The 23,961-nt window shown below is 37.2% G+C and overlaps 1 protein-coding gene across 3 annotated transcripts in view; it reads left to right on the top strand.

Moving 5' to 3' along the window:
* LOC119064359 (cytochrome P450 20A1) overlaps positions 1 to 23,961 on the top strand; it is a 76,653-nt gene that overhangs the window by 14,014 nt on the left and 38,678 nt on the right. For all 3 annotated transcript variants that reach the window (XM_037166012.2, XM_037166011.2, XM_037166013.2), the window contains exons 2-5: positions 347 to 396; positions 1,005 to 1,171; positions 4,161 to 4,303; positions 15,791 to 15,958. In XM_037166012.2, the coding sequence (XP_037021907.2) occupies positions 347 to 396; positions 1,005 to 1,171; positions 4,161 to 4,303; positions 15,791 to 15,958 (528 nt within the window). The remainder of the gene's footprint in view (positions 1 to 346; positions 397 to 1,004; positions 1,172 to 4,160; positions 4,304 to 15,790; positions 15,959 to 23,961) is intronic.

Below are 23,961 nucleotides of genomic sequence, written 5' to 3'. Positions count from 1 at the left end.
ATGAAAGTATTATAAGCATGACATTGATTTATTTTTTAAGTCAAGTCAGATGGGACCATATATAGACATTGAACAAAGAAAACTGTGCTTGATTGTGTATTTATGTAGAACGTATGTTAAGTTCTTCAAATACCTTAGTTTAATTGACACAGAGGAGAAATATTAAGATAATTCTTTTAACTACAAAGAACCCAGTTTTTGTATTTAATAGAAATAATATCTGAGATTTAACCTAATTGGGAAGCCACCATTGAAGGTTCTGCAATATCATGGCAAAACACACCTCACTTACATGATGTTGATAATTCACTGTACTAAATAAACTATTTTAAAATTGTTCCTTAAGGCTTCCAGACAAGCTGCAGGAATTCCGGGGATTACTCCAACTGAAGAAAAGTGAGTAATTATTTTTTTGGAATCAAACAGAGTCAACTCTTTTGGTATTTTGGTAATTTTTGGTATTGAAACTAAACTAAATTTTAGATTAATCAGCTTATTTAATTCCTTCATTTCCTCTTAACTTGCCTCTTGGCATACAACATAAACTTCATTAACAACAGAAACGAAGGCTGTGTAAGTCAAAACCTTCAATTGGTTTCATTTCCCCTACCCAGAGAAAGTTGAAAATAGTCAGGACTAGAATGGAAGGAACAAAGAAAAAAATTGCCATAGATGATCTAATGTTTTTTATCGGCCTGTGGTGATGTTCATTGCTATCTCAGAATGAGATGCTGCAAAAATTGGGTTGTTTTCCAGTGTCTTAGTCAGATGTTTCTTGTGTACCTTTCTTATTTGTTTTGAAGTTTTATGAACTCTCAAAATATCAGATAAATCTATATCTAAATATATCTGTAGTGTCAAATATGATTGAGTTTTGGGTTTTACAGTAATTGAAATTCATGTACCTTTGGTCTCATGTCTCTACACAGTTAATTTGTAATTAGTTGTTGCACTTCTGATTATTCAAAGTAAATTGATTATTTTGTCAAATGTTCTTTTCTCAGAGATGGTAATCTTCCAGATATTGTGAACAGCGGAAGTTTGCATGAATTCCTGGTTCATTTGCACGAGAGACATGGGCCTGTAGTCTCCTTCTGGTTTGGCAGGCGCCTCGTGGTTAGTTTGGGCACTGTTGATGTGCTGAAGCAGCATATCAACCCCAATCAGACCTGTAAGTTTAATTTTCTTTCTAATTAACTGGTCCTTATCTTTAAAGAAGAAAGGTCTATAAAGAACTACTATTGTTCTCGGATAGGAATAGCAACATTTATTGAGTGCTCTATACTATGTACCTCGTTTAGGAAACAGTATTGTAAAATGATTATTTTTTCATATATAAGAGGGGGGACTCCCACAAAACCAGAATTTATTTATAAAAAGTTGTGCATTTATTCTTACATGTTTAAACTTCAGTCACCTTCAAAGTATTCTTTGTTTGATACAATAACCTATTGAGATGTTTTTTTCCACTGCTCAAAACAGTTTTTGAACTCATCTATTTTGATGCCTTTTAGTCTCCTGCCCACTTCGTTTCACCTGTTCCACATCAGCAAAGTGTTTCCCTTTGAGGACTTTTTTTATCTGGGGTTACCAAAAAATTTTTATCTGGGGTTACCAAAAAAGGTCACTGGGGATGAGATTGGGTGAAGTGGGGGGGCATGGTTACGCTGTTTTTGCTCAAAAACTGCTGAACACTCTATGCAATGTGGGCAGGTGCACTCCTGCATCACCCATTATGAAGTGGGCAGTGTTGAAAGAGTCTTCAAAAAAAATTCACCGAAGCCAAGTGTATCCTCTGACAACAATGCCAGGTGGTGCACTTTTACAGATGGGTTCCTAGAACACTTGCCTAGCAGGGGAAGCCTGTACTACAAGGGGCCCACCCTCCAAAAGATAATTCTGGTTTTTTAGGAGTCCCCCTTACTATAGGGTGTGTGTGTGTGTGTGTGTGTGTGTGTGTGTGTGTGTGCATTAAAAAATCCCAATGTAAATTTTTGAGGGAACCTGAAAAAATAATTTTAGAATACATGTGAAAGAGTAAATATACATGAGCAGCCAAGAAACATCTAGAAAAGAACATTAGTGAGAGGAATACCTCTACCATCAGATAGGACAGTGTATTTTAAAGCTAGATTAGTTTAAAGAGTCTGGTACTGTGATAGGACTAGATAGACTAATGGAATCAAGTAAATGGTCCAGTAGATAAACCAAGTATAAATGATAAAGCTAGCATTTTATGATAAAGGGGAAAGCTAATAAGTGGGATTGAAAAAACTGGTTATCTATTTGGGAAAAATTTGAATCCCTGCCTTATTCTTTGTATCAAAAAAAATTCCAAATAATTAAAATATAGTACCATAAAAGTAACAGAAGAAAACATAGATATTAAATTTTTTAGGGGAGTGTTGACAAACCCTTTCTTACCAGGACATGAGATCCAGGGGCCATCAAGCACAAGACAGATAAATCTGTCTACATAAAAATGAAAAACATTAGTGCAATAGAAATGCCTTGAAAAAGGATGAAAAAGAGGAAAATGGGAAAATGTTGGCTACTCATTACTATACATGTGTATTAATTGATAACTATATGCTTGTAAAATAAAAAGTTATGAAAAAGCTTAAATGGAAAAACTATTTCCCACATATGTATTTACAAAGTAAATAAAAACTAATAAGAAAAAAATAAAATTAAACTGTAGAAAAATGGGTAAAAACAAGGTAATTAAGAAAGAAGAAATATTACATCCAATAAGCAAAGGAAAATATTCCAACCTCACTAATGATCAGTGTTATGCAAATAAAAACGAGGTTTTCCCCATCTGACCAAAGATATGAAAAATATTGACAAAACTCATTGTTGCTGCGGGAATGGAGAAACATGGAGTATAAATGTTTTACAGACTTTCTAGAGACAAGGTTGGCAGTGATATTTGATTTAGCAGCAATAATCTTCAGGAATTTAGCATGAATTGATAATTAAATAAGACCTATTTAGCATTATTTATAATATAAATAAGAAGCAAATAAATACTTATCGATCTACATGATTATACTTATCAAGCATAAAAGAATACTTGTAATACTACTTTTAGGCCTTAATATAATGATACATATTTATTTTATTTTATTTATCAAATACTTGTATAGCAATTGCTGTGTGCCAGCACTGTTTTTATAAACCTTCATAAATATTAACTCATTTAATCCTCAGAACAACTTTATGCAGTCGTATTGTTGGTTATTCCCATTTAACAGAAGACAAAATTGAGGTTGAGAGGTTAAGTCATTTGCCCAAGGTCATACCACTAATTAGTGATGGAGCTGAGACTGGAAGCTGGGCAGTCTGGCCTGAATTGGTGCTCAATTTCCAGGACAGAAAGATGGCTCTGTCAGGAAATACAATGCTGAGTAAGACCAGGTGTGGTCTCTGCTCCTGTGGAGTTTATAATTTAGTGCTGGGGAGTAGGAAAAGAATGTAAAAAGCATTGAAATGATCACGCTAATGAACTGAGACAAGTGCTTTGAGAGTAGGGACTGTAGTTCTTTGTGAAATCTGGCAGATTTTTCTGTTTATCTCTGTGAAGAAATGTTAACAGCTCTAAAAAAATCTCTACAATTTTTAACAGTGAGAATCTCTGTGGTGAGATTTAGATGTATTTTACTTTCTTCATTGTATTTTACTGTGCTTTAATTGTTTACCACGAGAATGTATTTTTGTATGTGTGAAAACAAAGTCATTAAGAAAACACTTCAAATAATGAATAAAAGGGAAAAGAAAATTTTTAACTTAGCTAAGTGATTTTGACTGTAATACTTGACAATTACATATGTCATCGATTTTTCTTTAAAATCAGTGGATGAGGTATTTTTAGAAAGTCAATTATATTGTTATGTAGGAAGAAAATTTATGCAAGTATTAATTGTTTATAGTGAAATTCCCAGTCAGGATATTGTACTTTTGCCAATTTTTATTGCCTCTTGAACTTTTCGTATTTAGGAAAGACATTTAAGGGAGTTGTAAAAAAAAGTTGCTTTCAGTTACAATTCCATACTTCCCTGATCTCTATGTCCTTTTGCTGGAGCGTTTTTTTTTGTTTTTTTGTGGGTTTTTTTTGAGTGATTACTTTGACTTAAAAATGTTTAATTTGTATTTTTCAGCGGACCCTTTTGAAACCATGCTAAAGTCATTATTAAGGTATCAATCTGGTGATGGGAATGTGAGTGAAAACTTCACGAGAAAAAAACTGTATGAAAATGGTGTGGCTAATTCTCTGAAGAGTAACTTTGCTCTTCTGTTAAAGGTAAGGTGATAAGTAGTTTGTCCTGGAGTTCTGCAGTACAGATAAGAGTATATTTTTTTTACTATTTTGTGTCTTGCCTTTGCTACTCTTTTCTCACCTGTCTTTCTAAGCTGATTCTTTTTCTCCTAAAATTGTAAAACAAAACAAACAAACAAAAACTTAACACCTAGATTCCTGTATAAATTAAAATTATGGGAGTAGAGAGAACCTGAAAATATTTTCTAGATCTGTAAATTTATCTTTTGTTTTCAGGCGAGACTCAGAACTACTATTTCCTAGAATGTAGTCGGAGTTCACCTGAAATGCTCACCTACAACACTCTCCTGTTGAAAATGTAGATTGCTTAGACTCTATTTGGATTACCTGGGTCACTGGGAGGGGAATCTGACATTTTTAAGAAGCTCCATGAATGATTTACAAATTTGAAAATAATACTGATTAATACCATTCCCTTTTTGTCCCTAAAGAATCGTAGTTGAGCCCTGGCTTGTGTGGCTCAGTGGACTAAGTACCAGCCTGTGAACCAAAGGATCACTGGTTGGATTCCTAGTTAGGGCACATGCCTGGGTTGTGGGCCAGGTCCCTAGTGGGGGGCATGGGAGAGGCAACCACACATTGATGTTTCTCTCCCCCCCTTCCCCTCTCTCTAAAAATAAATTAAAAATATTTTTTAAAAAAGAACTTTAGTTGAGCCATGTGCTTTCTGACAGTTCTCTGTGTCCCCACAGGATTGTTCCAAACCTTCTCTCAGAATGCAGTATTGCTAGTCCTTCCCACCCTTTTTGCTTACTATACATGTCCTCGCCTTCTGCTTTGCTGACTAGAGTCCCTCATATGTGAACTCTCTCATTGTCCTATTTCCCCACCAACAAACTCTGTCCATCTCAGTCCTTGTTCATTTCATGTTAAATCTTAAAGAACCCTTTCTTCTGTCCAAAGCTAATCCATCCATTTGTGCCCTTCAAATATATTATAATTTATAGTACAATATGTGCTTGCTTTAGTAAATATGGAAAATCTAACAGTATAAAGAAATCATCCATAAGTTCCCTAAAGATATACATATGGTTGCGATTATACTGTATGCGCAGTTTTATATACTTTTCACATTAATACAGATTATAAACATTTTACTGTCATTAAAAATTTTCAATAATAACTAAAATTAGGCTTTTTTCTGATAGTCATTTTATAAAATATAGAAAAATTTGGAAAAGTTCTAAGGAGAAATAACATTTTTAATACTATTTATTACCCACTGAAAATCATGTTCAATATATCAAAATGCTTTTATGTCATCCCAGTCTTTTCAGTGCACAGTAGAATTTTAATCAGTGTCAGAGGAGATGGGTAGTGTTAAACTGCATTTTTCACTTATCATTATATTATTAGCATTTTTATAACAGAAAGTATTCTTTGAAAATTATGTTTGAAAAGCATTTCTAATGTCAATTTTATCTCCTAAATATCTTTCAAATTGGTCTTCTCTCCACCAGCAATGCCATCATCTTGGTTTAAACTTCCTTCATCTTACTTGATTGCTTGTTTCTCCATCTTCTCTCTGTTTCCCTGCATCTGTTTGTTTTCTGCTTATTGTGGGGATTGTTAAACTTATTTTTGATATGTACCCCTGGGAATCTTGGTGAAACTGTGGACTCCTTCTGAGAATGACATTTTAATATGTGTACCTACAAAGGAGACCAAGAAAGTTATCAAAGTATTATTTTTTAAAAATTTGTAATAATGTAATATATGTGCTTCAATATTAACACATTACATAGCAAGATCAAGCAATACTTTCAGAACTTTCATGATTTTTTTGTTTTATTTTTTTAATATATGTTTTATTTTATTGATTATGCCATTACATTTGTTCTATTTCCCCCTTCATTCCCCTCCACCCTGCACACCCCTCCCCCACCCCTTTAGTTCATGAACACTTGTCTCAAGTTCTTTAGATTCTATATTTCCCCTACTATTCTTGCCCTCCCCCTATCTATTTTCTATCTACTGTCTATGCTACTTATTTTCTGTACCTTCTCCCCCCTTCTCCTCCTCCCACTCCCTGTTGCTAACCCTCCATGTGATCCTCATTTCTATGGTTCTGCTCCTGATCTAGCTGTCCTCTTAGTTTGCTTTTGTTTTAGGTGTGGTTGTTAATAACTGTGAGTTTGCCGTCCTTTCACTGTTCATCTTTTTTATCTTCTTTTTCTTAGGTAAGTCCCTTTAACATTTCATATAATAAGGGCTTGGTGATGATGAACTGCTTGAATTTGATCTTATCTGAGAAGCACTTTATCTGTCCTTCCATTTTAAATGAAAGCTTTGCTGGATAGATCAATCTTGGTTGTAGGTCTTTGGATTTCATGACTTGGAATACTTCTTTCCAGCCCCTTCTTGCCTGTAAGGTCTCTTTTGAGAAATCAGCTGACAGTCTGATGGGAACTCCTTTGTAGGTGACTGTCCCCTTATCTTTTGCTGCTTCTAGGATTCTCTCCTTCATTTTAATCTTGGCTAATGTAATGATGATGTGCCTTGGTGTGTTCCTTCTTGGGTCCAACTTCTTTGGGACTCTCTGAGCTTCCTGGATTTCCTGGAAGTCTATTGTCTTTGCCAGATTGGGGAAGTTCTCCTTTATTATTTGTTCAAATAAGTTTTCCACTGGTGGCTGTTCCTCTTCCCCTTCTGGTACCCCTATAATTCAGATGTTGGAAGGTTTAAAGATGTCCTGAAGGTTCCTAAGCCTCTCCTTCTTTTTTTGAATTCTTGTTTCTTCATCCTTTTCTGTTTGGTCATTTTTTTTCCTCCTTCTGGTCCACTCCTTTGATTTGAGTCCCAGTTTCCTTTCCATTACTATTGGTTTCCTGTGCATTTCCATTCATTTCAATTAGTTTAGCCTTCATATGTTCCTCTAATTTGTGACTAAAATCAACCAGTTCTGTGAGCGTCCTGATCACCAGTGTTTTGAACTGTGCATCTGAAAGTTTGGCTATTTTTTCATCACTTAGATTTATCGGCTCTGGGGCTCTGAGTTGTTCTTGAGCCATGTTTTGATCTGTTTGTTCCTGTTACGTATGAGGAGCGGTGCCTTAGTTGTTCACCAGGGCGGGGCCACCCAGGTTGCTGGTTTGTGACGCTGTATGTGGGGGCGGGGTAAGAGAGGGAGCAATGGCAGTCCTCTCTGCTCGCCCAGGCTGCCTCACCACTTGCCCTGGCCTGTTTATCTGAGCGCAATTTTGCAAGCCCACTGCCCTGCGCTGGAGCCTTTGCCGTCTCTCTCAATGCACGTCTCTTCCCTGGTTTATCTGTGCGCAAATGCGTGACCTCAGACAGCCAGCTGTGCCGCGCCTCCTCGTAGCTACCCTGTACCTGGGATCCATGCCCTCGGCTGCTTGCACTCTGCCCAGGTCGGGGGATTGTTTTTGCCCAACCCACTCTGCTGCTGGCTTCGTCCCTGTCACCGGTTTAGCTGAGGGGTTCGTTATTTTCAGACTCTGTATTGTTCGATTTTCTGTGGTTTGGTTGCATTTATTGTTGTTAAAACTTTGTTGTTTTTAGATTTGGTTGTGCGAAGAAGCAAAGTGTTTCCACCTACGCCTCCATCTTGGTGGAAGTCCAGAACTTTCATGATTTTAAAGTCATGATGTTATGAGGGACAAAACTATTTTTTTGAGATTTTTGTAATGACTGTAATATGATGTGAAAGGGCCTATATTCATAATTGAAGGAAGTGCTAAATTTTATTTAGAGGTTAGTGAAAAATAAAGATTTTATTAGCCCCTTAATCCAAGTTCATGGACTCCTAGACTTTATGCACAGACCCTTTAGTGTCTGTGGACTTGAAGTTAAGAACACCTGAGAATAGACAGTTTTAAAATGTAATTCTTATTTAATCACTTCTTAGATCAAAAACTTTGACTGGCTTCTCTTTGCTCCTGGGACAAACTCCAAGTGCACGAGCATTCTTTTTTTTTTTTTTTCTGGTCTTTTCTGATTTTCTGATTTTTTTTTAAATTTATTGAGTTATTTTTCAAGTACAGTTTTCTTTTGTCAATTTCTCCCATCCCAACCCCCCCTCCGCCCCGTGTCCCCACCTCCCTCCCATCCCCTCCCTCCCCAAAGACCTCATCCCTGTGTCTTTCATACTTGTTCTTCAAAATCCCTCCTCGTTTCTCCCCTTAAATTCCCTTCCCTCTCCCCTCTGGTCACTGCCCACTTGTTCTCTATTTCAGTGTCTTTGTTTTTATTCTGTTTGCTTGTTTGTTTTGTTGTTTAGCTTCCTGTTAAAGGTGAGATCATATGGTATTTCTCCTTCAATGCCTGGCCTATTTCACTCAGCATAATGCTTTCCAGTTCCATCCATGTTGTTGCAAAGGGTAGTAGCTCCTTATTTCTCTCTGCTGCATAGAATTCCATTTGCACGAGCATTCTTAAAGACCACGTATGATGTATAGCCTGCCTACTTCTCCAGCCTCATGTCCCACATTCTCATCTGGGCTCACACTCTAGGTGTACTGGTTTCTTTAGTTCTGTACTGTACCTTGTTCTGTCCAATCTCAGGGCTTCTATATTCTATTCCCATTGCCTTAATGGTCTTCCCTAGCCATCCACTCATTTAGTCAGTGCATGTTCATTCTTAGCTCTTAGTTTAAATGTCACTTCCCCAGGGAAGCCATCTCTGATCATCTCACGGTTCCTAGTAAGTCCCCCTTTGGATGCTGTCTTCACAAGCTTCATGCGCTTTTCCTTCGTGACACTTCCCAGTTTGTAATTATATTTTGTCTAATTCTTTGATTGTTTGTCTTCTAAACTGTATGTACCATGAAGGAGCAGTTCTTCTATTTTGATTGGTACTGTTCATTTGGCTCTTGGCGTAAAATAGGCCTTCAGTACATATTTATTAAGTCAATAAATATTTGACAATATTTATTAAGTCAATAAATATTTGACTGAATGAATACCGATCAGCTTTAAAGTTCTTTAATGCAGTGTCTCTCTTAACCTCTGTGGCTCTATGCTTGCTGTTTTCTCCCTGGAAACATTTTTCCCACCTTGCCCTGCTAACTCCTACTCCAGCCCCCAGTTTAGTTATATTCATTTCCCCACGCACCCTTTCTAAACTACCATAACAACCTGGATATGCTTACAAAACAAAGCTAAATACATTTTTTTATCTTTCTTCCTTCTTAAATTGTGTTTTCCTTCCCTTTTTCTGTAATCTACATACTTTAAACAAAGCTATTTATTTGTTGTATGTTTAACATAGCTCCTTGGGGAGTAGATTATTAAGCCTGGGCAAGAAGCTTTAAGTCTTGCTGCTGTCATTTAGTATCTGTATGATCCTTTGTGTGTTATGTGGCTTTTGTGAGCTTTTATTTTCTTATCTTGAATTGAGGATAATAATACCTACATTACAGATTTGCTGTGAGGATTATATGAGATAATGCTGTAAAATGCCTAACAACAGGTCTTAGAACACATTAACTACTCAAGAAATACCTTTCCTTCTCCTTTGCTTGAGAAATAGATTTTCCTGTCTTTTGTTTCCTGTTTTTCATGCACATTCTTCTATTCCTTTAACCTTTCTTCTTGCTTATATTTTTCCAGCTTCTCTGAAACTGCACCTTCATATTAATATTTGCAACTTGGCTACTTCATTCCTTTTGTCATGAGGGTTTTATAGTTGAAGGCCTGTAACTGTCTCATTTGGAGAGTTACATAGAAGTCCTTTCTAGTGTATAGAGAGCAAACCCACTTTCACTTAGAAGTGAACACCCCCCATTTACTCTCTCATGATACAGAGTAAATATTTTTTTAATCATGAAAAATTTAAAGAAACAAAAATGGAAGAGTATAATGACCAACCATATCTTTGTCACCAAATTTTAACAGTTCTCAAATTAGACTCAGTTTTATTTTATCTATACCTCTACTTATTGAAATACCCCCTCTGTCCTCTCTCTTGGTTGTTTTAAAGCAAATTCTAGACATCATACCAATGAGGACATGCTTCTTAAAGTGCTGAACAGGGTTTAGCATATAATAGCTACTTGGTCCTTCTTTTATAACTTTGTTCATTCCTCCTAAAAATGTTCTGACCACACATTTTAAGCAATTTTATAACTTTTTTTAAAGATTTTATTTATTTATCTTTAGAGGGGAAGGGGGGAAGGAGAGAGGGAGAGAAACATCAATGTATGGTTGCCTTTCATGCATCCCCTGCTGGGAACTGGCCTGCAGGGAACCGTCCTACAACCCCGGTATGTGCCCTGACTGGGAATTGGACTGAGATCGTCTGGTTTGCAGGCCCAAGCTCAATCCACTGAGCTACACCAGCCAGGGCTTTAACTTTTTTGAGTTAAAGAATACCTGATAGCTCTTAAGGGGATGCCATATTGACTGTTATCCTACAGTATCCAGTTTTTAAAAATTACATTCGGTAAATGGTTAATGCCCTGTTTTCCTTATTGGACTTCTATTTGAAACTCACACTTTCCATTTAAGACTTCACACTTGCTTGCTGAGTCTATCAGAAACAATAATTGGCTCCTCTCTGCCTAGTTTTGCTTCTGAAAACAGACCAGACAAGGCCTTTAACCATGGCTGGCTGCTGCTTTCTCTCTCCTTTCCAGTTCCAATTTCTAACTTGCAGCCATCATGCAGAGGGCCATCAGGAGACTTGTATACCAAATCTCCACCCTCTTACTGTTATCATTCATGTTTTGTATCTCAAGGTTTTGCATTGGCCACGCTCACTCCGTGTTCTCTGGATCTCTCAGGCTGCCTGCTTGGTTGTCATAGCTGCGCCTGCCACCCCTCATTGTCCTCTCTGGAAGCAGCTAGGTTGCCCATCTCTAAGCATTCACCAGTCAAAATCTTCCTTTCTGTTTTGTTAAAACACATTAACTTTGTTAGTAAGAATCTTTTTTTAAGATTTTATTTATTTATCTTTAGAGGGGAAGGGAATGGAAGGGAAGAAGAGAGGGAGAGAAACATCAATGCCTGGTTGCCTCTTGTGCGTCCCTTGCTGGGAACCGGCCTGCAACCCAGTCATGTGCCCTGACTGGGAATCAAACCATGGTTATTTAATTCACAGGCCCACACTCAATCCACTGAGCTACACCAGCCAGAGCTGTTAGTAAGAATCTTCTTGTATTTGGTTATATGTCTCCAGGGAATTTTACCCATTTCTCTTTGCTTTGCTATCATGCCATTTTCTTTTCAGCCATATTTATTGTTTAAAGCATTCATTATTCTTTCTTCTCTGCTGCAAAGTAAGTATTTTTAACTTCTTTAATCTTTTATCATAGACTATTTCCTAAACTTTCTATTTTTTTTGTTGTTCTGTATTCCATTTTTCTTCTCCTCTTGCTTGATCAAATGCAAATTAAGGTGGAAAATTATTTCTCAATTTTCATGTTTTTGTCTTCATATTTTTAAACTTTGGTCCAGACTAGGACCATATGTGAGAAATGTGTTTCAGATTTTTATTGTAAATCCCATAGCACAAGCCAGTAACTTAGCTTAGGTATTAGTCAGAAATACCAATTAAATGTTTAATCAGAGAACACTTGATTGAAGAGTACTGCTGTCTCTCTACCAGTGGTATTCTTTTTTTAAGTATTTTTATTGATGATGCTATTATAGTTTACCCAATTTTTCCCCCTTTATCCCCCCGCCCCCCTGCTCCCCCAACCCTCCAGCATCCTCCCCCCTTAGTGAATGTCTGTGGGTTGTACATAGTTCTTTGAGTCCTCTGTTTCCTATACCATTTTTTATCCCTCCCCATCTATTTTATGCCTACTAATTATGGTTCTTCTTCCCTGTACCTTTCCCCCCCATTCCTCCCTTCCCCACTGAAATCCCTCTGTGTGATGTCCATTTCTCTGATTCTGTTCCTGTTCTGGTTGTTTGCTTAGGTTTTATTTTCATTGTTTTCTTTCAGGTTCATTTGTTGATAGTTGTGGGTTTGTTGTTACTTTAGTGTTCATATGTTTGATCTTCTTTTTCTTAGATAAGTTCCTTTAACATTTCATGTAATAATGGCTTGGTGATGATTAACTCCTTTAACTTGACCTTATCTGAGAAGCTCTTTCTCTGCCCTTCCATTCTAAATGAAAGCTTTGCTGGATAGAACAGTCTTGGATGTAGGTCCTTGCCTTTCATGACTTCAAATACTTCTTTCCAGCCCATTCTTGCCTGCAAGGTTTCTTTTGAGAAATCAGCTGATGGCCTTATGAACACTCCTTTGTAAGTAACTCTCTCCTTTCCTCTTATTGCTTTTAAGATTTTATCTTTAATCTTGGGTAACTTAATGATGATGTGCCTTGGTGGGTTCCTGTTTCAGCTTCTTTGGGACTCTCTGAGCTTCCTGGACTTCCCGGAAGTCTATTTCTTTTGCCAGATTGGGGAAGTTTTCCTTCATTATTTGTTTAAATAAGTTTTCAGTTTCTTGCTCTTGTTCTTCTTTTGCCACCCCTATAATTCAGATATTGGAAAATTTCAGGTTGTCCCAGAGGTTTGTAAGAGTCTCTTTACTTTTTTGAATTCTTGTTTCTTCATTTTGTTCCAGTTTATTTTTTCCTTTTGTTCCAAATTGTTGCTTTGAATACTGGTTTCCTTCCTGTCACTGTTGGTTCCCTTAATATTTTGGTTTATTTCATTTTCAGTATCCTTCCTTTGTTTTTTTATTTTCAACCAAGTGCAGTCAGTTCTGTGAGTGTTTTAATTACCAGGGCTTTAAATTCTCCATCAGATTGGTTGGCTAGCTCCTCATTGCTTAGTTCTCTTTCTGAGGCTTTGCTCTGTTCTTTCATTTGGGCCATATTTCTTTGTGTTGGCACAGCTGATAGGCTGTAAGGGGGTCGTGCCTTAGATATTTACCCAGGCAGGGCAACTCTCCTCCCTGGTTGTGGCACTGTCTGTGGGGGAGGGGTCAGAGAGGGAACAGTGCAGCTCACCTGCTTATCTCTCGTGCACTTTTCAACAAACTCTTGTGTGAGACTGGGAGCTTCTCCCACCGCTCAAACCGCTGTAGTCCACAGTCAGCTCTGAGTCTGTGATTCCCCTTCAGTCAGCCCCACCCATGCAGCCACCACCTGGCCACAGCCGCCCTGCCCGCCTGGTTTACTGCCTCTCCGTGGTTTTTCTCAGTCGGCCAGAGTGGTCCACCACCTCACTGCTCTGGTTGTTCTGGTTGATTTTTTCTTTAATTCCTTGGTTGTCAGAGTTCCACGGAGTTTGATTTTCTGAAACTTTTGGTGGATTATTGATGTTAGATTGGTCGTTATTCTCCTTTTGGTTGTGCACGGAAGCAAAGGGTTTCTACCTACTCCTCCATCTTGGCAGGAACTCCCAGTGGTATTTTTTAAGAGAATAACTCTTTACCAGAGTTGTCACTGCAAATTAAGTTGTCTGTTTCATACTGACACACTAAACCTTTTGGCTTTCTTTTTTTTGGTCCAGACCTAAGTTCTGTGTTCTGACTCTTCTCTAACCCTCTCAGACCTCATCCTGTGTGCTCTGACTCCTTCCTGCCCTGACGCCTCTGCTCCAAGGCTGAGTGGGAACCTCCGCTTTTATTCTGTGAGTCATTCTTTCTTCTTTGTGCTTCAGGCGAATATTATCCTGTGACTTTGGGTCTCAATCCTGATATAACAAGTATGGGTTTTCAAATTTATGACTATCCTTTTAATTGACAGCTTAGTAATAATATTAATAGCCAAAATTATTGAGTTCATTGGTTCAGTAGCTCAATAAGCTCATTTAATCCTCCATGTATATAAAATAAAGGGTCAGCACTGACATGTGGTGCTTGACCAATGGGTCAACACAAAGGCCGTAAGTCTGAGTGTGTAGTTTTGTCACATGGGTGGGGCCTGATAATTTAGGGTTAGACATTCAGGAGTAGATTGAGTGATGAAGAAGGTAAGGTTTGACAGTTGGGTATCTAAGTGGATGAACACTGACACCCAGTTAACTTGCCATCTGTTCACAAAGCGAGATGTTTTCAAGTCACATGCTTTTCCTAGAATTGTTTTGAGGCAAAAATCCCCATACTTACTACGAAATATAATATTTTCTAAAGCAAATGAACTGTGGTGCTTAAAAAAATAAATCTTATGGATTTATCTTACATCTAATAATAGGTTTTATTATTTCTTTTATAAGAAAGCTTTCTTCCCCAGTGTTTACCTTTCCAGTTGGAGCTTCTGTCATTAGCTATATGTCATATTTATGTGAGCTCTTCTGTTTTCACTTAAAACCAGCATGGTTTGTTTGCAAAATCTTTATTTACTTTTTAGTATAAAGGAAGCTATGTGATCTTGGTAATAACTACTGAATTCTAACTTTTTAAAGTACGTGGAGTTATGTCATTAGTAATATGAAAGTTACTTTCAATTATATTGTTATATTCTATTTTAATTATTATTTTCCTATTTTCTTTATACTTCATCTAAGTCTCAAAGAGTTCTTTTAAAATATATTACCAAAAAATAAAAAGTAAAATGTATTACCCGGCTCAATTCATTTAATCTTGATACTATAGAATCACGAAGGCCTCCCTCTCCTTCTTCCAAAAACAATATTATATTCCATATAGTCCTCTTCGAGTAGGTGTAAACCTTTGTCATGCATATCTTTTCATTTTGAATATTTGTCTGTTTCTCAGAAAATTGATTTTAATCCTTTATACTGTGACAAAATTTTTATGGAGATGCAATGGGAAAAGAGCTTAAATTTGAGTTCCTAATCTGAAATGGGCTTTATATCTATCATCACACAAAGCCATTACCACCTTATGTGACATGCATATAATTATCCCAGTCGCAGCAACTGTGCGAGGTAGGAGATGTTCCTGTTGAACCATTGAAACATCTGAACATCGGAAAAATTAAGCAAATTGCTCAAAGTCACATTACTTCTAAGTGAGAACCAAAAATAAAACCAAGGTTTTTCTGACTTCAGAGCTCTGATCTTCTTCCTATACATGTTTTTATTCCCCAAGGGATTTAATAAATACTTGAATTAAGAAATGACAAAGAGACTCTGAGAGTTTTCTGTTATGGGAGCACGACTAGGACTTTTACATATTCATGTATTTATTGATAGTTTACTATACATCACAGATAGTCTGTGGTGAACCTTTATTATTTTTAATGAGATACTAAGATTTTTAGTCTCTTAATTTTCATTATTTTTAAGGTGTTACCAGCCGTTGAACTTTTAAATGATATATTCTGTTGTGATGGTGGTGGCATTTCTGTTCTGTTTTGCAGCTCAACCCTTGGATGGCATCTGAATCTGAACCACTGAGCGTATAATGTTAGGTGGAGCCAGGGTTAGCCTGGCAGATCAACTAATCCCCCGAATGCTTACTCGATTAGAGTTGAGCTGTGTCCTCTGTGGAATGAACCTACTTGATGAATTTTTCTAAGGTTTGCAAGAGGAAACAGTAAATCATGGTGATTTTCTGTTCTCTCTCAGCTTTCCAAAGAATTGTTGGATAAATGGCTCTCCTACCCAGAGTCACAGCACGTGCCCCTTTGCCAGCACATGCTTGGTTTTGCTATGAAGTCTGTTACACGGATGGTCATGGGGAGTACGTTTGAAGACGACCAGGAAGTCATTCGCTTCCAGAAGAATCACGGCATAGTAAGTCTAGGACCAAATTTAAATGATTCTTTCATCAAATTGAATAGTTAAATAATGTAGATTTTGCATCTCAAGAATAAGGTTTAAGAGTCTATAGTATAGAATTTCCTTGTTTTGGGCCAGAAACAACACTGTAAGCAAAGATAATTGTTGTATTTTTTTTTTAATTTAAGAATTACTTTTTGCTTGCAATTACTTTTTGAAATTTAAAAATTAGGTAACTAAAGAAATTTTCTTTTAATACGTACCAAGTATGTAATAAAATAATACTGGATCTAGGATAGAGAGAAAAAGTGTATTTAATAGAACTATACGATGTCTTATATAGAAAATAGTCAGCCCTGGCTGGTGTGGCTCAGTGGATTGAGCACTGGACTTTGAAGCAGGGGGTCACTGGTTCAGTTCCTGGTCGGGGCGTGTGCCTGGGTTGCAGGCCAGGTCCCCGGTGGGAGGCACACACTGATGTTTCTCTCCCTCTCTTTATTAAAAAAAAAAAAGAAAGAAAGTAGTCAAAGCCCCTGAGCATTAAAATGTAATGAGATGAATGTGATTTGAAGAAAGGCTAATTCACCTTAAAATTGATTTCCTGTTTGCCCTTTTAGATCCAAATAGAGAATTGATTTTTCTCTATTTAAAAAAATATATATTTTGTTAAAGTGTAGTTGATATACAATGTTATATTAGTTTCATGTACAGCATAGTGATTTAACATTTATATACTTGCGGGAGTGTCCAACCTGCAGCCTGTGGGCCACATGCAGTCCAGGACGGCTATGAATGCGGCCCAACACAACATTCATAAATTTGCTTAAAACGTTATGAGCTTTTTTTGTTTTTGTTGGTGTGGCCCAAGACAAATCTTCTCCCAGTGTGGCCCAGAGATGCCCAAAGGTTGGACATCCCTGCCAGTGCAATCACCACAATGAGTCTAGTAACCATCTGCCATTGTGCAAAGTTCTATGATATCATTGACATGTTCCCTGGGCTGTACTCTGCATCCCTATGGCTTATTTATTTTATAACTGGAAGTTCGTACCTCCTATTCACCTTCACCTTTTCATCCGTCCTCCCACCCACTTCTCCTCCAGCAGCCATCTGTTTGATCTTTGTATCTTTGGGTCTGTTTTTGCTCCATTTTGCTTATTTGTTTGTTTTGCTTATTTTTTTAGAATCTACATGTAAGTGAAATCATGTATTTGTCTGTCTCTCTCTGACCCATTTCACTTAGCAAAATACCCTCTAGAGGTCCATTCATGTTGTCGCAAATTCTTTTTTATTGCTCAGTGATCCATTGTATATTTATACTACATTTTCTTTTTCATTCACCTACTGATAGACACTTAGGTTGCTTTCATATCTTAGCTATTATAAATAATGCTACACTGAACTTAGGAGTGCATATATCTTTTTTCTTTTTTAATCTATTGATTTTAGAAAAAGAGAAAAGGGGAGGAAAGGAAAAAGAGAGAGGGAGAGAGAGAAACTGACAGAAAGAAATGTCAATTTTGTTGTTCTACATATTTATTCTACTTATTTATTCATTCATGGTTGATTCTTATATGTGCCATGACTGGGGATCAAACCTGCAATCTTGGTATATCAGGACAATGCTCTAATCAACTGAGCTACCCATTAGGGCTTGTATATCTTTTATAACTTTCTCATTTTCTCATTCTCTTGTTCCGATTTTCTTCAGATAAATATAGGCCATATGGCAACCTATTTTTTATTTTTTCATGAATCTCCATACTGTTTTCTATAGTGGCCGCACTAATTTACCATCTCACCAACAGTGCACATGGGTTCCCTTTTCTCCACGTCCTTGCTAACACTTTATTTGTTGACTTTTTGATAATAGCCATTCTGATGGGAATGAGATGGTATCTCATTGTGTTTTTTTTCATTTGCATTTCCCTGATGATTAGTGATGTTGAACATCTTTTCATATATCTGGTGGCCATCTGTATAGCATTCATCACTGAACTAGAATAAATAATCTCTTTTATCAAACTCAACATTAATTTTTTTGGTTCAAATTATATTTAGGTCATTTATAGCATGTTGGATATCTGAGAGATTATTCCTTATTGTTTTCAAATCTATAAAACTGGTTATATAATCAAGATAATGTGTTTAAAACAATAATCACTAGTAACTATGCTTAACAGTTTCTCACTATTTAGTGTTGCACTTTTTACATTAAAATAGTTTTATTACTTTTGTTTTCTTTATTTTTTTTAAATATATTTTATTGATTATGCCATTACTGTTCTATTTCCCCCTTCATTCCCCTCCACCCTACACACCCCCTCCCCCACCATCCCCCCTTTAGTTTATGACCACGTGTCTCAAGTTCTTTAGATTCTATATTTCCCCTACTATTCTTACCCTTCCCCCATCTATTTTCTACCTACCATCTATGCTACTTATTTTTTGTACCTTCTCTCCCCTTCTCCTTCTCCCACTCCCCTGTTGCTAACCCTCCATGTGATCTTCATTTCTATGGTTCTGCTCCTGATCTAGCTGTCCTCTTAGTTTGTTTTTGTTTTAGGTGTGGTTCTTAGTAACTGTGAGTTTGCTGTCCTTTCACTGTTCATCTTTTTTATGTTCTTTTTCTTAGGTAAGTCCCTTTAACATTTCATGTAATAAGGGCTTGGTGATGATGAACTCCTTTAACTTGACCTTATCTGAGCAGCACTTTATCTGTCCTTCCATTCTAAGTGAAAGTTTTGCTGCATAGAGCAATCTTGGATGTAGGTCTTTGGATTTCATGACTTGGAATACTTCTTTCCAGCCCCTTCTTGCTTGTAAGGTCTCTTTTGAGAAATCCTCTGACAGTCTGATGGGAACTCCTTTGTAGGTGACTGTCCCCTTATCTCTTGCTGCTTCTAGAATTCTCTCTTTCATTTTAATCTTGGCTAATGTAATTATGATGTGCCTTGGTATGTTCCATCTTGGTCCAACTTCTTTGGGACTCTCTGTGCTTCCTGGATTTCCTGGAAGTCTATTTCCTTTGCCAGATTGGGGAAGTTCTCCTTTATTGTTTGTTCAAATAAGTTTTCCACTTGTGGCTGTTCCTCTGCCCCTTCTGGTACCCCTATAATTCAGATGTTGGAAGGTTTAAAGATGTCCTGGAGGTTCCTAAGCCTCTCCTCTCTCTTTTTTTTTTTTTTTTTTTTTTTGAATTCTTGTTTCTTCATCCTTTTCTGTTTGGTCATTTTTTTCCCTCCTTCTGGTCCACTCCTTTGATTTGAGTCCCAGTTTCATTTCCATTACTATTGGTTTCCTGTGCATTTCCCTTCATTTCAATTAGTTTAGCCTTCATATGTTCCTCTAATTTGTGACTAAAATCAACCAGTTCTGTGAGCATCCTGATCACCAGTGTTTTGAACTGTGCATCTGAAAGTTTGATCCATGTTTTGATCCATGTTTGACCCATGTTTTGATCTGTTTGTGGCTGTTAGGTACGAGGAGGTATTCACCAGGGTGGGGCCACCCAGGTTGCAGGTTTGTGACGCTGTATGTGGGGGCAGGGTCAGAGAGGGACAATGGCGGTCTCCTCTGCCACTTTCCGCCACTGGGGCCTGCACAGTCTGTCTCACTTCTTCGCTCCTTCACCAGTTTATCTGCGCTCGAATGTGTGACTGTGGTCCAGCCCTCAGTGGGTCCGCCCGCTACTCCAAACCTGGGATCCGTTCACAGCTGCTGGCGCACCTGGGTCACGCGCCCCAGTTGGTCTGGTGGATCTTTCCTGCCCGACCCTGCTCTGCTGCTGGCTCTGCCCCTCTTACCGGTTTGGCTGAAGGGTTCATTGTTGTCAGATTTCCGTATAGTTCAATTTTCTGTGGTTTGGCTGTGTTTTTGTTGCTAAAACTTTGTTTTTCAACTTGGTTGTGTGAGAAGCTACAGTGCTTCCACCTACACCTCCATCTTGGCTGAAGTCCTATTACTTTTGTTTGAAGATTAAAAAACACACTTAAAATTTTTTTTTATTTTTTTATTTATTTATCTTTAGAGGGGAAGGAGAGAAGGAGAGAAACATCAATGTATGGTTGCCTCTTGTGAGTCCCTTGCAGGGGACTGGGCTGTAACCCAGGCATGTGCCCTGACTGGGAAGCGAACCAGGATCCTTTGGTTCTCAGGCCCACACTCAAACCACTGAGCTACACCAGCCAGGGCTAAAAACACACTTTTTTAAATAAAACATTCCAGAGCATTAGAAATGGGAAAATCACTCTAAATTTCACTTTCTAGATAGAGTAAACTACTCTGTGTACCCAGGCAAAGTAAATTAGTTAAGGAATTCCTAAAATGTTTTCATATTTTAATGAAGAATGAATTTTTTACTCAGTTTTTGTCTGTTTTTTTTTAATGGGAGGTTTATTTTTTTTTAATGTTTCTTTTATTGATTCTAGCAAGACGAGGATGGAGGGAGAAAGAGAGAGAAACATCGAAGTGAGGGAGAAACATCGAAGTGAGGGAGAAACATCAGTTGCCTTTTACACACACTCAGACAGGGGATTGTACCCACAACACAGGCATGTGCCCTGACCAGGAATCAAACCTGCGACCTTTCAGTTTGCAGGACAATGCCCAACCAATTGAGTCACACCTGCCAGGGCTGTCTGATTTTTTGCATATTGACTAGAAAATATTTTTAAAAAGAAACTCCACTGTTATTTCTAGGATTTTCTTCTAACCCATTCTGCATGTTTTTGTACTGGCATAATTTCAAAGTAGAAATAATTTCAAACCTACTGAAAAGTTGCAGTTAGTACAAAGAACTCCAATGTATTATTTATTCAGGTTCACCAGTGGTTTGCATTTTGCCATATTTGTGATTGCATCTATCTATCTGTCTATCTATCTATCTATCTATCTATCTACCAATTCATTCCACCCCCTTACCAGAACCATTGGAGTGTCAAGTAGACATTTTGCTTCTTTCTCCCTAAATTCTTTGGGTTGGATTTCCTAAAGACAAGGATACTCTCTTATATAGGGAAAACATAGTTTTCAAACTTGGGAAATTTAACATTCATACTGTACAATACTATTAACCACAGCCTATATTCAAATTTCTTCACTTTAGTGGTCAAACCTCTTTCATGTGAAACAGTTTCTCAGTTTTTTCTTTGTTTTCTTTGACGTGGACACTTTAAAAAATACAGGCCAATTATTATGTCGAATGTTCCTCAATTTGGATTTGAGCAGATTCAAGTTATGTGTTTTAGAAGGAATCTGATATTTTTTAACATTACTAGAAATTGTCAAAGGAAAGTTTTTAGACTATAAACATATATTGAAGTCTTCCTCAAGTGATCTGTTAATGTCTGAGACACATTAAAAGGGATTTAGGTCATAAGGAATAATAACCAATTGACTGATGACAGCTGGGAGAGACCATCAGTTGTAAGAAGCGGATTAACATCTGTGAAAATGGGATGTAAAAATAGGGTTTTACATAGGATGTAAAAATGTGCACTTCACATTCAGTTGCATAAACACATCACCCCAGTTATTTTCTCACCAACATCAGTGTGCTCTTTCTTTGTGCTTTCGACATTTAGAATTATTTGTCCTTCAAATATTTGCCTACCTAATCATTCAAAAATGATATTTCATGATTAAAATGTATAATTTATTATTTGGGAGGTTAAGCATTATTTAATATTTTGTTGAAAGCTTGTGTTCCTTCTTTTGTGGGATTCTTTCTCATATACTCTGCCCATATTTCTACTGATATGTTTCTTTTTTTTTTAATCTGAAAGAGCTCTTTATTCTTTTCTCAGTTTTCTTTTGCTTTTACTTTTATTTATAGTGCTTTTAAAAAAAGCCTTTACTTTTAAAATAATTTTTAGGTTTATAATAAAATGAGAGGCAAGTACAGAGATTGCCCTTACACCCTTTGCTTCTGCACCTGCACAGCCTCGCCCATCATCAACATCACTCGCTGGAAGGATACTTTTTTTGCCAGCAATGAACCTATATTGACACATTATAATCACCCGACGTTGACCTAAGGATTTAGGCTCAGTGTTGTATATTAATGGCTTTTTAACAAATGTATAATGACATTAATCCATTATCACGTCATGCAGAGTATCTCACTTCCTTAATAAATGCTCTGTGCTCTGCCTTTTCATCTTTCCCCTCCTCTCCCAGCTTCTGACAACCACTGATCTTTTTACTGTATCCACACTTTTGACTTTTCCAGAATGCCACATAGTTGGAATTATGCCGTATGTAGCCTTCTCAGATTGACTTCTTTCACTTAGAAATTGGCATTTGATCTTCCTCCTTGTTTTTTCATGGCTTCGTAGCTCATTTCTTTTAGCCTTGGATACTATTCCATTGTCTGGATGTATCAGTTTATCCATTTACCTACTAAAGCACATTTTGGTGTTTCCAAGTTTTGCCAATTGTGAATAAAGCTGCTATAAACATCTGTGTGCAGGTTTTGTGTGGGCATGTTTCCAGCTCCTTTGGGTAAGTACTAAAGGTTGGGATTGATGGATTATATAAGAAGATTATGTCTTGTTTTATAACAAACTGCTTTTTAGGATTCTGTTGATATATCCTATAGCTCAGAGACTGTTTCTAAGCTGTGACCAGTGTACTAATAAGTCTAGCAAAGGGGTTCTTCATTTCTGTTACAGTGTGTTTGATCTCTAGCACTTCTTTTCAGTTCTTTCTTAGGATTTCCATCTCTGCTTACACTGACTGTCTTGTCTTGCATGCTGTATACTTTATCCTTTGCCTGAGGATCTTTTAGAGCATTTTTGGATATTATCCTTTAGAGCCCTTGGCATATTAATCATAGTTATTTTAAATTCCTGGTCTGATGATTCCAACATCCCTGCCATAGTTGTTCTGATGCTTGTTCTGTTTGTTCAAATTGTGTTTTTGCCTTTTGTAATATTTTTTTTGGTAGCTAGACACGATATACTGTTTAAAAGACACTTGTGTAAATAGGACTTTGGTGAGATGTGGGGAAAGGGGAAGCATTCTATAGTTCTATAATTAGGTCTTAACAGTCTTTTAGTGAGCCTGTTCCTCTGTGCTGTGAACTTCACAAGTGTTTTTCAGTTTTTTTCTCCCCCTTTAGGTGGAACAGGAAGGCCATAGTGGGCTGGAGTTTGGTATTTCCCTTCTCCCATGTGGAAGCTTAGCTCTGACTGGATTTGGGTATTTCCCTTCCCCAGGTCAGTTAGGCTCTTGATAATACCCGACTAGGTTAGACTGAGTAGTTTCATAAGAGAATAGGCCTCATTAAGATGAATGGAGTGCTCTGGCTTATTTCAGATTTGGTTGCTCCCGGCTGGGAGCCCAAGGAGGTTTTTAGCAGCATTTACTGTGGGAACCTGACCAAGCTTCTAGAGGTAAATCTCACAATATTTTGCGAGTCTCCCATGAGATTTTTTAACTCTCAGAGTTGTATATATTGAACCTCAAGCAGTTTGTCAATTACAGTTCCGGTAATTAACAGTTTCCCTACCTTTGCACTGGCTCCTGGGGTGGTTTCTACTTGTGATTCTGTTCAGTAAGATGTGACTTCCAATTTTCGTTTGTCTCTAATCTTGGAGGCCTCAGTTTGCCCTGTATCTTCCTGTGTCTTAGGGATCCAAGAAGAGTTGTTGATTTTTCTGTCTCTTCAGCTTTTGGTTGTTGGGATGGAGTAGCTAAATGAATTTAACTCTTTCATGATAAAGTTTTGCTCTGTTCTCTGTGTCATGCTTAGAAAATTCCTTTCTCACTTTAAGGGTATTCCTAATGTAAAAATTTACTATATATCTTTATAATGCTTTTAATAGTTTAATTTTTTACATTTAAATAACCTGTAAGGTGTGTCTTTTAAGGTTATAGTTGAGAACTCTTAACTCTAAATATTTAGTACTGATTAATATAAGTGGTGTGTTTTCCCCGTAAGTTCTTTAAGAACTTTTGAATTATAAACAAGTTGAAGTTTTTTCAGGGATTAATTAACCAATTTTGAAATAATT

This window comes from Artibeus jamaicensis, unplaced genomic scaffold, assembly GCF_021234435.1.
Source record: "Artibeus jamaicensis isolate MK-2021 breed Jamaican fruit bat unplaced genomic scaffold, CSHL_Jam_final contig_1015, whole genome shotgun sequence".
Lineage (NCBI taxonomy): Eukaryota > Metazoa > Chordata > Mammalia > Chiroptera > Phyllostomidae > Artibeus > Artibeus jamaicensis.
The sequence above is the reverse complement of the archived record's forward strand: the minus strand, read 5'-3'. Positions and strand labels throughout refer to the sequence as shown.